General features: G+C 38.8%; 1 protein-coding gene across 9 annotated transcripts in view; it reads right to left on the bottom strand.

The window, feature by feature from the left end:
• Positions 1-9,228: 9,228 nt before the first annotated feature.
• The window catches only part of DCLK1 (doublecortin like kinase 1), a 374,217-nt gene continuing 367,939 nt past the window's right edge, over positions 9,229-15,506 (bottom strand). For 7 of the 9 annotated variants that reach the window (XM_045015788.1, XM_045015797.1, XM_045015784.1 and 4 more), the window contains one exon: positions 9,229-13,546. In XM_045015788.1, the coding sequence (XP_044871723.1) occupies positions 13,382-13,546 (165 nt within the window). In that variant the 3' untranslated portion in view covers positions 9,229-13,381. Of the gene's footprint in view, positions 13,558-15,506 lie in introns of all 9 variants that reach the window. The other 2 variants (XM_045015824.1, XM_045015833.1) reach the window with 2 other exon arrangements.

Here is a 15,506-nt window from a genome sequence, read left to right as displayed (position 1 = left end):
AAATCAGACTGCTTTGGGCCTGATCCTGCAATTGACTTCAAGGACTAGACAAGGATTTAGAACCTTTGTTGTAGGGCTCCCTTTTTAAAAAAATATTGGTCAAAATGTCTTCATTGGTTTAGAACTTAAATTAATATCACCAGTTCAAAGTGAGATATTTCATATTCTTAACAAGGAACCATAAATGAATAGGTAATTCTGAGGAAATAATGAGAACTCACTGGTGGCACATTAATTCTGACTTTCATCTCATTTACTGAAAAAGGTGGGATTATGGATGTGGCCAAGAGTAAAAGGACATCTATTTTCAGGGTCAATGGATTTATCTTTTCGCAGAACTAACAATTCAGAAAAGAAAAAGTGATTTCTCTCTTCGTGAGATGACTTGAGAAGTCCAGGAACAGAGATGTCTATGTTTTTTAGTTTTCATAATTAAAGGTGAAAATTTTTAGAGCATAGTATTTCCTGAAATAAATATACTTTAAGATAAGTCTTTTTGAGCACATGTCACGACTAATGGAATAAAAATGACCTCTGATACCACGTAGTTAGGTATTGGTGCTGAGAATTCAAATGCTGAGAGTCTAACTTCCTATGACAGTACAAAGGGGCTGCAAGAGGACCCGGTGTTGATCCTAACTTTTAAAATGACCACCCATCATTTTGCAGTTATGTGTTGTCATGCCAAGGAAAAGGGACAGATCTATCTTTATGTAGATTAAATAGAATCAAATAATATAGCTATGCCATGTAACTGCTTGGAGGCATGTGGCCTGAGGACCAATGTCTGTGCCTACGCCTTACATTTTTGTAAAAAACTTTGGAAACACTGCAAAATCCCCAACCATCCTAAAGCCATGTGAGAACACGGCATTTCCTCACCACACATTTCCGTGACCCTTCCATCATTCTATTGAATACATATGATGTTTAAATTAGGGCTGTCAATCGCAGTTAACTCACATGATTAATTCAAAAAAAGTAATTGCAATTAAGAAAAATAATCGTGATTAATTGCACTGTTAAACAATAGCATACCAATTGAAATTTATTAAATATTTTTGGATGCTTTTCTACATTTTCAAATATATTGATTTCAATTACAACACAGAATACAAAGTGTACAGTGCTCACTTTATATTACAAATATTTGCACTGTAAAAAATGATAAACAGTGTTTTTCAATTCACCTCATACAAGTACTTCAGTGCAATATCTTTATCATGAAAGTGCAAATGTAGATTTTTTTTCTTACATAACTGCACTCAAAAAAACCCAAAACAATGTAAAACTTTAGTGCCTACAAGCCCACTCAGTCCTACTTCTTGTTCAGCCAGTCACTAAAACAAACACGTTTGTTTACATTTATGGGACACAGTGCTGCCTGCTTCTTATTTACAATGTCACCTAAAAGTGAGAACAGGCATTTACATGGCACTTTTGTAGCCGACATCGTAAGGAAATTATGTGCCAGAAAAGCTAAACATTCTTATGCTCCTTCATGCTTCGCCCACCATTCCAGAGGACATGCTTCCATGCTGATGACGCTCATTTAAAAAAATTAAATTTGTTAATTAAATTTGTGACTGAATTCCTTGGGGGAGAATTGTATGTCTCCTTCTCTGTTTTACCCGCATTCTGCCATATATTTCATGTTATAACAGTCTTGGATGATGACCCAGCACATGTTGGTTTTAAGAACACTTTCACTTCAGATTTGACAAAATGCAAAGAAAGTACCAATGCGAGATTTCTAAAGATAGCTACAGCACTCAACCCAAGATTTAAGAATCTGAAGTACCTTTCAAAATCTGAGAGGGACGAGGTGCGGAGCATGCTTTCAGAAGTCTTAAAAGAGCAACACACTGATGTGGAAACTACAGAACCTGAACCACCAAAAAAGAAAATCAACCTTCTGTTGGTGGTATCTGACTGAGATGATGAAAATGAACATGCATCGTTCCGCACTGCTTTGGATCATTATCGAGCAGAATCCGTCATCGGCATGGACACATGTCCTCTGGAAGGGTGGTTGAAGCATGAAGGGACATATGAATCTTTAGAGCATCTGGCATATAAATATCTTGCAATGCTGGCTACAACAGTGCCATGCAAACAACTGTTGTCACTTTCAGGTAACATTATAAACAAGAAGCGGGCATCATTATCCCCTGCAAATGTAAACAAACTTGGTTGTTTGAGCAATTGGCTGAACAAGAAGTAGGACTGAGTGGACATGCAGGCTCTAAAATTTTACATTGCTTTATTTTTGAGTGCAGTTATTTTTTTGAACATAATTCTACATTTGTAAGTTCAACTTTCATGATAAAGAGATTGCACAACATTATTTGTATTAGGTGAATTGAAAAATACTTTTTTTGTTTTTTACTGTGCAAATATTTGTAAATCAAAAATAATAATATAAAGTGAGCACTGTACACTTTGTATTCTTTGTGGTAATTGAAATCAGTATATTTGAAAATGTAGAAAACATCCAAAAATATTTAAATACATGGTAGTCTATTATTCTTTAACACTGCGATTAATCGCATGATTAATTTTTTTAACCGCTTGACAGCCCTAGTTTAAATGTGAATGGTCACACATCAAGTTCCTGCAATAGTTCCATGCTCAGATACTGTAATTTTTTTCCAGTGTGGCAATCTTCTTCCTTCAATATCTCACTTGGAAATAATCTCTGTTTTGAAAGACCCCCAACATAATGAATAGCAGTTGAAAGAACAGAACATTCACAGTAGTGTATATAACGTTGGTACTAAATCTTTCGTCTCAAGACCCAACAGAAGAGCTTGAAGATGTAGAAATATTGAGAGAGAATACATTCTTTTTATAAGGAGGAGTCAAAACAGGGCACTTGCAGCATCAGAGGTGTATGCCGCTATTGTAAGATTGTAAAATTACAATTTCTATGAAAAATTAACATTGCATATTAGAAGACTTAAACATTACCTCTTAGTTTTGCAGTTTTTTATCTGCCTCATATGAAATCCTTCTATAAACTTGCTGTAAAATAGAAACTAACAGTGGAGAGGCTGAACAATTCATGCACTTTCATTGGTGTACCACTTTCCCTACCTTTCAGCAAAGATAATCAGAGAGCCCATGTGAGCTCTCATATTTCTAAGACTTCCTCATTTTTATGATTTACATTCCTGTACATTTACTGATAACTTTCTGAATATTACATTAAAACTAAACCAATTATCAGAACAAAGGAAAGTAAATTTTGTGATGCATTGGACTTTGGTCTTTCATTGTGTGTCTTCGTTCACGTGCTCATTCTCAAAAATTCAGTCATTGATGGGAATTGGCAAGGTTTTACAGTAAAACAGTATTCATGCTTCTCATGAGAATTGGTATGTATAATGTTGAAGGGCAGTAGAGGAAAGGCAGTTAAGTCCATGGTTATATTTGATTTCCATATGCTTATCCAAACTAACCTCCTGTGCTGGAAAGTTTATATATAAAGTGGCAAGGGGTCTGGTGGCACCTTAAAGACTAAGATTTATTTGGGCATAAGCTTTCGTGGGTAAAACACCACTTCTACAGATGCATGGACTGAAAATTACAGATGCAGGCATTATATAATGACACATGAAGGGAAGGGAGTTACCTCACAAGTGGAGAATCAGTGTTGACAGGGCCAATTCAATCAGGGTGGATGTAGTCCACTCCCAGTAATAGATGAGGAGGTGTCAATTCCAGGAGAGGCAAAGCTGCTTTTGTAATAGAATCATAGAATATCAGGGTTGGAAGGGACCTCAGGAGGTCATCTAGTCCAACCCCTGCTCAAAGCAGGACCAATTCCCAACTAAATCATCCCAGCCAGGGCTTTGTCAAGCCTGACCTTAAAAACCTCTAAGGAAGGAGATTCCACCACCTCCCTAGGTAACCCATTCCAGTGCTTCACCACCCACCTAGTGAAAAAGTTTTTCCTAATATCCAACCTAAACCTCCCCCACTGCAACTTGAGACCATTACTCCTTGTTCTGTCATCTTCTACCACTGAGAACAGTCTAGATCCATCCTCTTTGGAACCCCCTTTCAGGTAGTTGAAAGCTGCTATCAAATCCCCCCTCATTCTTCTCTTCTGAAGACTAAACAATCTCAGTTCCCTCAGCCTCTCCTCAAAAGTCATGTGCTCCAGCCCCCTAATCATTTTTGCTGCCCTCTGCTAGACTCTTTCCAATTTTTCCACATCCTTCTTGTGGTGTGGGGCCCAAAACTGGACACAGTACTCCAGATGAGACATCACCAATGTCGAATAGAGTGGAATGATCACATCCCTCGATCTGCTGGCAATGCTCCTACTTATACAGCCCAAAATGCTGTTAGCCTTCTTGGCAACAAGGGCACACTGTTGACTCATATCCAGCTTCTCGTCCACTGTAACCCCTAGGTCCTTTTCTGCAGAACTGCTTCCTAGCCATTCGGTCCTTAGTCTGTAAGAGTGAATGGGATTCTTCCATCCTAAGTGCAAGACTCTGCACTTGTCCTTGTTGAATCTCATCAGGTTTCTTTTGACCCAATCCTCTAATTTGTCTAGGTCCCTCTGTATACTATCCCTACCATCCAGTGTATCTACCACTCCTCCCAGTTTAGTGTCATCTGCAAACTTGCTGAGAGTGCAGTCCACGCCATTCTCCAGATCATTAATGAAGATATTGAACAAAACCGGCCCCAGGACCGACCCTTGGGGCACTCCACTTGAAACCAGCTGCCAACTAGACATGGAGCCACTGATCACTATCCGTTGAGCCCGGTGATCTAGCCAGCTTTCTATCCACCTTATAGTCCATTCATCCAGCCCACTCTTCTTTAACTTGCCGGCAAGAATACTGTGGGAGACCGTATCAAAAGCTTTGCTAAAGTCAAGGAATAACACGTCCACTGCTTTCCCCTCATCCAGAGACCCAGTTATCTCCTCATAGAAGGCAATTAGGTTAGTCAGGCATGACTTGCCCTTGGTGAATCCATGTTGACTGTTCCTAATCACTTTCCTCTCTTCTAAGTGCTTCAGAATTGATTCCTTGAGGACCTGCTCCATGATTTTTCCAGAGACTGAGGTGAGGCAGGCCAATGGCTCTGCAATCACATCTGCCAACTCCTTTAGCACCCTCGTGCAGCGCATCCGACCCCATGGACTTGTGCTCGTCCAGTTTTTCTAAATAGTCCTGAACCACTTCTTTCTCCACAGGGGGCTGGTCACCTTCTCTCCATACTGTGCTGCCCAGTGCAGCAGTCTGGGAGCTGACCTTGTTTGTGAAGACAGAGGTAAAAAGATCATTGAGTACATTAGCTTTTTCCACATCCTCTGTCACTAGGTTGCCTCCCTCATTCAGTAAGGGCAGCCAGCCACTCCCAGTCCCTAATCAAGCCCAAATAAATCTGTTAGTCTTTAAGGTGCCACCAGACTCCTTGTTGTTTTTGTGGATACAGACTAACACAGCTACCCCCTGATACTATGTAAAGTGGGAATTTTTTGAATAGTTGACTTTTTAATCATATTCATCAAGACTCACATTGGTGCAAAGGTTTAGATGGGGAAAACTACAACATGGTTGCATGACTAATTTTTAAAGCCTTGTGCAAAATCTCCTAGGAACGCAGCTGGATATAACTCTTTAGCCGTTTACTTGCCAATTGAAATACCTCCTAGCATCATTCTGTTAGGGGAACATGAAATCATTGCAAGTTCAAACTGCAGATAAGGTATTAAGTAAAATGGTTGGTACATAATTTTCTACTATTTTATTATAATTTGAAAGTAAATGTTTTACATAAAAACAAGCAACAATATAAAAGGTTAGCTCATAACATATCAGATCTCATCCCATATTAACCTACATTTATTAGCATAAACAGTGGGATTTGAAAAATGCCATTTGACTTTGTTCCAGCTTTATGCATCGATACATATCATTTGAAAGTTATTTAATTAGTAGCATGAAAATTAAAGATTAACCTTTGTCATCTGAACCGGTTAACACTTGCTAAGTTTGGTATTTTCAAAGGAAACATGGGATTTTTCTCTTGCACAAAATCAAAACCATTTAGAAACTTGTTTAAATGCAACCAGTTCTTCAGACACCTCTTTAGCATGCATAAGAAAAGTGCTATTTAATTTCACACTCAACTAATCCTTTAATAATTTTTTCAGATAGAATATAAAAGGCTATTATTAATTCCTTAATAACATAAAAAATAAGTTATAGTGGATATGTCTTTAACCTTGGACCAGATTCAATAATTTTTTTTCCAGTGTACATACCAACAATCATTGTAAATGGCAAATTGTCCTTTGGGAATTATTCAGGACTTCCCCTTCCTTGGCATCACATCTCACTGGGGGAAGTAAATAGAGTAGATATTCAACGTATTAAAGCATAATTCAATCAGATTTTTTTCTTTTAAAATATCAAAAGTTTTCAAGAATTGTATTCACCTTAAATGTAAAGCACAACTACAATAAAATAATTACAAAGAGACTACAAAGTAAAATTCCTGGTCTACGTCAAATTGTCAAAAGTTCAGATCCATAATTTAGAGATTTAACGGCCTTTTTCTGCATGTGGGATTTACTAAAGAAAATTAAAATCTATCACACACTTTTGAAAGGCCAGACCTTTGCTATTTAATTCTACACTCAACCCATTGTGTTTATGTGTTGCAGATAATCTTTCATTGATCTGAGGTCCCTTGATAAGAGACCACTTCAGTTGCTAAACCGGAACACAACAAGGCAAATTAAAGATGGCATTTCACCCTTAGCTCCTAATTTATTATGTCAGGGCCTAATCCTGAAGCCCATTCATTCAAACAGTTTATAATGGACCATAAATATGACATCTCAAAGCACAGTTTTCATCAGCTTATGACCCTAACGTTGTCTGAATATATTTGTGTATGAGTACTAATTTCTGTTGTTATACATCTGCCTTAAAAAGGAAGCATATATGGAAATGTATTCAAGTTGAGAATCTTTAAAATCTGTTGTCCGTTGTAAAATCATTGTAAATAGTCCACACAGTCTATTAGTGTGCAAACACTGGGTTATATTGTTTTAAAGACATTGGGTGTTTAAACAAATTAATTTCAAAGTTCAGCTAAGGATAAACTGTTTTGGAAAGGATTAACCTTCATCTTTCAGGGCACAGGGAGGTTGTGGAATCTCCATCACTGGGGATTTTTAAGAGCAGGTTGGACAAACACCTGTCAGGGATGGTATAGCTAATACTTAGTCCTGCCTTGAGTGCAGGGGACTGGACTAGATGACCTCTCGAGGTCCCTTCCAGTTCTATGATAAGTCAATCACTAACCAGAGTTAGGAAGACGTCTCCACAGTGGGTAGATCATTCCATAACAGTCCACTATTGTGTTTCTTGTTCCTGCCACCGATGCAGCTGGTCAGAGAGAGAGTACAGGACTGGATGAACCTCTGATCTGGCATGGCAATCCAAAGATACTAAACATGGGCTGTTCAAGTATAAATACAGATTTATAAAAATGTGTACATAAAAGGTCCTTTTGGAAATTTTGTTTTCCCAAATGGAGCTGGTATGGTCTAGAATTGGGAATTTATTAAAAAAATGCTAATGGAATTTTTTTTAATACCTATTTTCCCCACTAGCCCATACTTAACACTATTGCTAATAGCTACAGGAGTTCTCTTTTAGCATATATAGGAGACAGCTGTGTTTTGGGATCTAAAAGAATGTGTGTGTGTGTGTGTGTGTGTGTGTGTGTGTGTGTGTGTGTGTGTGTGTGTGTGTGTGTGTGTGTGTGTGTGTGTGTGTGTGTGTGAGAGAGAGAGAGAGAGAGAGAGAGAGAGATTAACTGCACCCCTTGGCAAATGCAAATTTGTTTCAGGTTAGTGCCTGAGCAGTGAGGTTACCTGTTGTACATGGATTTATTGCAAATCAGAGTGTGCATATTCAATTTTTAAAACAGTCTTTTGATAACCTCCACAGTTCTGCGCTCCTGAGGATCCAGTTCTGATGTTACTATGATAAGTTTGTCATTTAAGTGACAATGGGCCCAATTCTTCTGCTTATACCTGTTTTACATTGGTGTAACTCCATTTTCTTACATGGAGCAAGTCCTAAATGTGAGAGGAGAATCAAGTTGTACGAGTTCATATGCTCCACAGAAATTCTACAAAATCCACATTCAGCATTTGATGCACTGAGTAACTCACATTATTGGTAATGGAAATTACACTTAATTCCTTGCCATTGCAGGAACCTCTGGTACTGGTGCACCTCGGTTCCTCCCATTCTCTGCCTGTGGCATGTAATAGTTGAGTATCCTCTGGGCTGTAATACTGTAGTCTAATTTTGGTTGTTTGGTTTAGTGAGTGGGTGCTGGGTGTTGGTGGTTGCCTGTGGTATGCAGGAAGTCAGACTGGATGACCTGGTGGTCCCTTCTGGCCTTAAACTGTACGAGTCCATCAGCACACAGAAGGGAGAATACACACTATTACCATGTGAACTTGAAATACCTATTACTTTTTTGTTGCAATAAAATTGCTGGAATAGCCCCTCTCTCAATAACAGTTTTTTTACTGGTTTTCGAAGCACCCAAAAGTTTTGATCTGTCAACGTTGTAGTCCAAACCTGTAAAACTCGTGTGAAAACCATGCCATTTTTGAATTACCCACACAAAAATGGCCCGAAGCAAGCTCCCCTTTTTTTGTACATACTTCTAGGACATAAATGTCAAAAGGGCCAAGCCGATTTCCCTCATATTTTAGGAGAATCACCACTCTGGGATGAGGAATCATGTGCCACATATCCGCCCGAAGCCTATTTTTATTATCAAACTAAAAACCTTTGAGATTAGGAGTTTAGAATGGAAACACTAACACAGTCTTAGCCATGACAGTGCTAGAGGGCACTGCAGTAACATCAGGAAACCTCTCCCTGCCCACAATCTAAACTAAATACAGGGGATGCCATTTGCTAATGTGTACCATGGGGCAGCAAATAACCGTGATTTAATGCACTTGATCTGTGGCATTGCGACCCCCTGAACCAATTTTTCTTTAAAAAGAAAGAAATGAAATATGCCTGAGAGGGTAAAGGATTGCAATTTAGCTCATATATATATATTTCAATTTCAACAGCACCTGACAAGCCTTCTCAGTGCTACAACACTATTATATGTAAGTACTCCACGTAATACAGAACCACCAAGCTTTTTGAGTAGTTTATTCACAGGTTTGGCTTTGCTTATTGTAGTATGCACCACATTTAAATTAGATGAGGGCTACTGTAAAGCAATAACATTTTCAATGACTGGAGTCTCACTTTCCCCTGTAACAGTCTGAAGCAAATTAATGTATTGGTTGATCATCAACAAGTAAACAGTTTCTGCTACAATGTCAAGAAAAAAAGTGTGTTCATTCATATGAACAGTTCTCATCTACAAAGATTTACACAATGCATGTAATGAGATCGCTTTTCCCTAACTAGTACACTACCAAACTGAAAAGCTGGTTCTTAGGACTCTCTTGAAATTACAATATTGTTTGTTTACCAAAAAGAAAGACAGTCTCAGTCACCTATGCCACCATTGTAAGCTCTATATTAAGTACTTAAAAAAAAAATCTTGAATCACTTGTGGAATTAATAAAAGTTATAACTACAGACTTACACTGCATTAATGATACATATTATTCCTGTGATAAGTTAAACTAAAAATAAGATTAATTTGGTTATAGAAATTCCTTGAACAACAACACTTAAATTATTTTAAACTTTAAATTTTCCAAGAATTTTCTGAAAAATTAGCAAACACTGGCTAAAAAAGCAAAGCAGTTTGGATACACCAATGTAATCAGCATGCCTTGTGCTTTTCTGTTAACCCTCTGAGTACAACTATAATATCCTGGAGCTTTTTGTAGATAAATGCTAATAAGATTATATCTAATGGGGTTGCTGATTTCCCTTTTCACATGATAAATCACATTCTAAATTTATTCAGCACAATACTCAAAGTGCACAAAGATGGGAAGGGCACTATAACATTTGAGTATTGCATTTGCCATAAAGTTAGTTTACTGCAGGTAAACTCACCGGAAGGGACAATCAGTTAGCAACATGCATAAAAAATAATGAAGTGGTGCATTTACAGTCTGTAAATACAATGCATATTTTCTTTTGTTTTATTTTAATGTTTAGCACCAATATAATGTGTAAAGTTAAGCTACTGGATGGTTTACAGTAAAATGACTACTATGCCATGTGCTCTCATATTAGATTTTTAAGTGTATTCATATTAGAAACTGTCTGTTAGCCCCAATCTGTTCAGTTTCCTTGACTAAGGGTCCCACCTTCTGATATCAGTTACACCCAAGAACTTAGTGGGATTACAAAGGTGTAAGTAGAGGCAAAATTTGGCCTTGTATTTCTTTGGCAAACAAGCATCAACCATTAACTATTTGAAACCTTATTTTTATAATCCGGCTATCCTCTCTTTTAAAACCGTTATAATATTCCAATAGTTTTTCTTGAAACCATGAAAAGGCCCCATTCAACTATTTGGTGCACATTCTTGAAGGGGCCTAAGGAACATAACTGTAAAATGTTATAGGAGTTATGTCAGTAAAACATGAGCCAAAGATCAGAAATTTGCAAGGGATGAGTGGAAATTTCAGGGGCTGGGGTTATTTTTATATATGTTTTAAGTGGTACAATATGGTGTACGATGGAGCCAAACATCTTATTTTAATGATAGCCCTGGAGTCTAAAACAAAAGCAAAGGTGATCGGAAGATCTCAAACGACACTACACATTCATGAGATGAAGCATTTGTTTCATACCTGTTTTTTTTCCCCAACTCCTCTATTTAATTAAGAAAAACGAATTTTGTCCTTGTTCCTTTGAAACTGCCGTTTTGCTGATAGTCAAAAAAGCACGTGTTATTAATGGACACTTTAGATTGCCATATAAATATCTTTATATTTGCATTGAGTTGCATCTGTTCTAAAGGGAAGGCTGTACTATAATGTGGGGGGCTATATAAGCTGCTGTAAGTCAGTATTGGCTTCAATGGAGCTACACTGAGTTACACCAGCTGAGGACCTGGTCCTGAATATTGATTCACTGTGGCCCAAATCCTACCCACTCTTCCACCAGAGTAGAGGACACGTATGTAATGCAATTGCTCTGATATTGCTGCCCAGTGGGGTGACACCAAGATGATTCCATACCTACCATGAAGTCTCTTTGTGCAGTGACTCTTTAGGGGTGGTTGTGCAGGTCAGATGATCTGCCACTATATAGCTCTTCCATCTTTCCCCCTGACCTTGACAAGGGAGGCACAATAGCCAGGAAGCACACTCCAAACTCCGAAGTTTAGGTGTGCTGTAGCTACATATCCCATTACCCCTATGGAGTTCCCCAGAAACCTGCTGAGTTTCTCTGCTTAGGGCACAATTAATTTTATACTTTAACCAGTGTTCCTCTGTTAATTATGCTTCAGTTGCCAATAAAGGCCTCAATCCTGTAATCTGATTGAGACCCTTACACTTGTGTGCAGCATCCCACTAAAGTCAATGGGGCTATGCAGACGCATTGAGGACCTCCCCCACAATCAAATGGATAGATCGAAACCAAAGAACTCTAATCAATGTTTTCCATCACTTGAATGAAAACTCATGAAATGAGGTTCCCTTGGTTCCAAATGTGTTAAATGTTTGAAATATAAAAATCTTACAATGGACATAAGGCGAGATGGGCATATTCTAAAGAGAGTAGAGAAGAGAAAGGAATTGACCTACACTATTTACACACATGACATTCAGTGAATCTTTTGAGATTTCAGAAAAAGATGGCACCTGGCTACTCCAGTGATTGGTACTTTAGGAATGCAAATCAATAATAGGATGGATCCTACAAGACCCTCACCTTCAGAATTCCCATGGTTTTCATTGAGAGTTCTGTGAGCACAGCCCCAAAATGTAAAATCAACATGTGAAACATCAAAGTTAATATTTTCTGCTCGGGTCTTATATTTATTTATCATTTTGAAAATCAAATTTTGGAAATGTGCCATTTTTCACTCAACTAGTGCCACTTTTGTGTGAATATGGGACTGTTTTCACTCAAATGATCCTATTTGAAGCAAAAGTTTATGAAGTATAACTTCTCTGTGAATTGGCTTTTCTTTGTACAAGGATGAAATGAAATCACACTGACTTGAGGTTTAACACCCTATGTGTGTGTTTTCACACACACCCCCCTCTGTGTATAATAGGACAGATCCGCTAGATGAATAGTTTTTCCACTCTAAGACAAAATTCTCATTGATGTCAATGAGGACAGCAGGATTTCACCCAAAGGCTTTTCTTAAATGTTAACTTGCCAGGTATTTCCCCAAATTTATAAATAATGTAACTATTTTAAGGATAATTCTCTTTCCTTTAATGCTGGATTTTTCATCTCTGTCTTTTAAAAGTCTCTCTCCTGGTAGTAATCACAGTGTGTCTATGAAAAAACATGATTGTGTTGAGAGGAGTATTCCCTCTTCAAAATCCCAATGCTACAGAGAAACTAATTGCTCTCCCCCATCTGTACGTCCTTGTGTGTGTGGCAGGGGAAAGTTTTAGAATTAGATCTTTACATACCAAAGCATGATAGAATGTGCCCTTCACCCACTTCTCATGATTCTGCCACTACTACACGACAGCCGCTAGCAGCCAATAATGTGGAAGCAACTATTTTGATGGTATTGTCACGTCACCTTAGGTAGATTGTTATGAGGCAGTCCTACCACTGATTTTCCACTTATCTTGTATGTCACCTACCAATAATGGTCAGCCCTCTGTGGTAGAATATCACAGAAGTTTAGAATATGCTGCTCTAAAACAAGATTTTTAAAAAGCCCCTATTTGCCATCACTCAAATAGAGTAGCATTTGGATATTGTTTTGGCCAGAAAACTGGGGAAAGAACTAAGGAGATGAGGGAAAGATATGTGCATATAAGTCAATAAAGCCCTAGTGTGGGCCATCAAGGTTAAAGATTACTATGCACTCAGAGGGTTAACATGTGCTAAAATTACAAACTGCAGGTCCTAGCATGACTGATGAAAACATTCATTGCTCTTATCTTAAAAAAATGCAAAATAGTCTTAACCCTTTGAGGATCATTTTAGCAGCAAGTCACAATCTAGACAGAGCACAAGTATCATTTCAGTCAGTTAGGAAATTATTATTACAAAGATACTGTAAACACCCTTTTCTGTTCCATCATTCGAGCATTAGTGCTAGATAGAGCAGATGTAACCGTTTCTCACAGGTTTGGAGGATTTTCAGAATCTCAAAGGGTTAAGCCAAGACTTTGAGCAAAAGTGTTTTATTAAAAGGGTGAGTTAGGTGAGCGAACAGTCTCGGATGAACTTGGTGAATAGTCTTCCGATTCAGAGTTGAGTTCAGGTGGAGCTTGCTGAGTCTTATAACGTCCACTCACATCCTGGTTGCGTCTTCGTCGGAAAACCTGCCTCTCCTTATCAAGAGCGGTGGTCTGGCAGGGGCATAAAATGAGAATAAATGAAATTAGGCTGTGTGTGAAATTCAAAGCTAATGAAAAACATGCATTTGTATGTGGGCCTGCAAATACCAGGGATAATAAATGTTCAGGCCAAATTAAACCTGTTCTGTTTCACTCGGTTTTGAAAGGTTTAGCCCACAACATAGCTAAACTTTTTAAAAAGTGGATTTCCCAAAACTTAAGCAGCAACATGACATCAAGCATATATAGTACCATAGATATGGATGCCATATGTTCAACTTCTGGATGCTATTAATTTCATAGAGTAATAAATTCAGATTTCAAGCCAAATATCAGCTGACCTTCCCCTTTCCTTCTCAAAGTATAAACCTTTTCCTACAGGCAAGGTATAGAGATAGGATTGTCTGTTCGATTTGACCTAATGAAGGTTGATACTCATTCACCAATGTTTAAATTAGTGAGATTGTGGATGGATGGATTGTGATGAAGTTGTCAGCTAAGAAAGAAAGGTAACAAAGAAGCTAACTCAGCTCTTTAAAACTTCCTCATGCTAAACCATTTGAGGCTTTGCTGTTGGGGAGAACACTGATGAGCTCTTGTTGAAGACTGCATTCAATCTGATCACCTTGCCTAGAAGATAATATAGACTAAACCCCAGCTAAGTAAAGTCCACACTAACTTTATATAAAATGACTATTTTTTCCAAAGGTGTCTCAATATACTTGGCCAAATCCTCCCTCCCCCAATATATTTCCTGCTGCTGTTCAAGATTTATGCTGTAATGAGACTGATGTCACTCACAGGGTACGTCCAGACTACCCCCCGTATCGGCGGGTAGCGATCGATTTTTCAGGGATTGATATATCGCGTCTCATCTAGACGCGATATATCGATCCCCGAACGCGCCCCCATCAACTCTGGAACTCCACCGGAGCGAGCGGCGGTAGTGGAGTCGACACGGGGAGCCATGGACGTCGATGCCGCGCCATGAGGACCCGAGGTAAATCGATCTAAGATACTTCAACTTCAGCTATGCTATTCACGTAGCTGAAGTTGCGTATCTTAGATCGATACCGCCCCCCCAAGTGTAGACCAGCCCACAGACAAGTTTCTCATTTTGCTTGATCTTGCAGTGAAATCTATGGGAGTTTTGCCATTGACTCCAATGGCGCCAGGATTTCACCCATAATCTTGAACAGTGGTCCCCAACCTTTTTCATTTGGTGGGCGCCAGACGATGAGCCTCCGAGGATCATGGCTGGCAGACAAGCATCCGCCGAAATTCCGCCGAGAAGCGGCAATGTCAAGAGGCGTTGCCACCAAAATGCCGCCAATTTTGGCAGTGACGCTTCTTGATGACGCTGCTTTTCGGCGGCGACGCCTCTTGACGTTACCACTTTTTGGTGGCATTTCGGCAGATGTTTGTCCAACGTCCAGTATGCGGGCGCAGATAGATGCCCCGGTGGGCGCCATGGCGCCCGCAGGCACCACGTTGGGGACCACTGATCTTGAACATAGGATATTATTCTGTAGCCACTGAAATTACTGTGATGTTACAAATTCAACATTATGGTCTTGATTCAGGAAAGCACTTCAACACACTGAACTGCTTTCCTAAAGGGGGATGCTTTCCTAAATCAGGGTCCATGACTCCACTGCCAGGACAAAACGGAAAAAGACTGTTAATGAGAAAGCCCTTAAAATGTACATAAATATCTGATCTCTAGCGGAGAGGCAAAGATAATATGGAATATATGTAGAAATGGAATGGATTTCAATGTTAAGTCTGATATATTAGAAAGTTTTTTCCTAGCATATGTGTCACCCTTTAAATGAATGCAGCCAAGAGGTTATTCTGCTTCAAAGGGTTTATTGTTTTCTCTTGGGAGATACATGACCATTTTTCCTCTTGAAAATTTACCAGTTATACTGTGAGCCTCATCAGAGAACAGAGATACATTTATAGCTAGACT

Source organism: Mauremys mutica, chromosome 1, assembly GCF_020497125.1.
Source record: "Mauremys mutica isolate MM-2020 ecotype Southern chromosome 1, ASM2049712v1, whole genome shotgun sequence".
Taxonomy (NCBI): domain Eukaryota; kingdom Metazoa; phylum Chordata; order Testudines; family Geoemydidae; genus Mauremys; species Mauremys mutica.
This window is presented reverse-complemented; position numbering and strand designations above follow the sequence as displayed.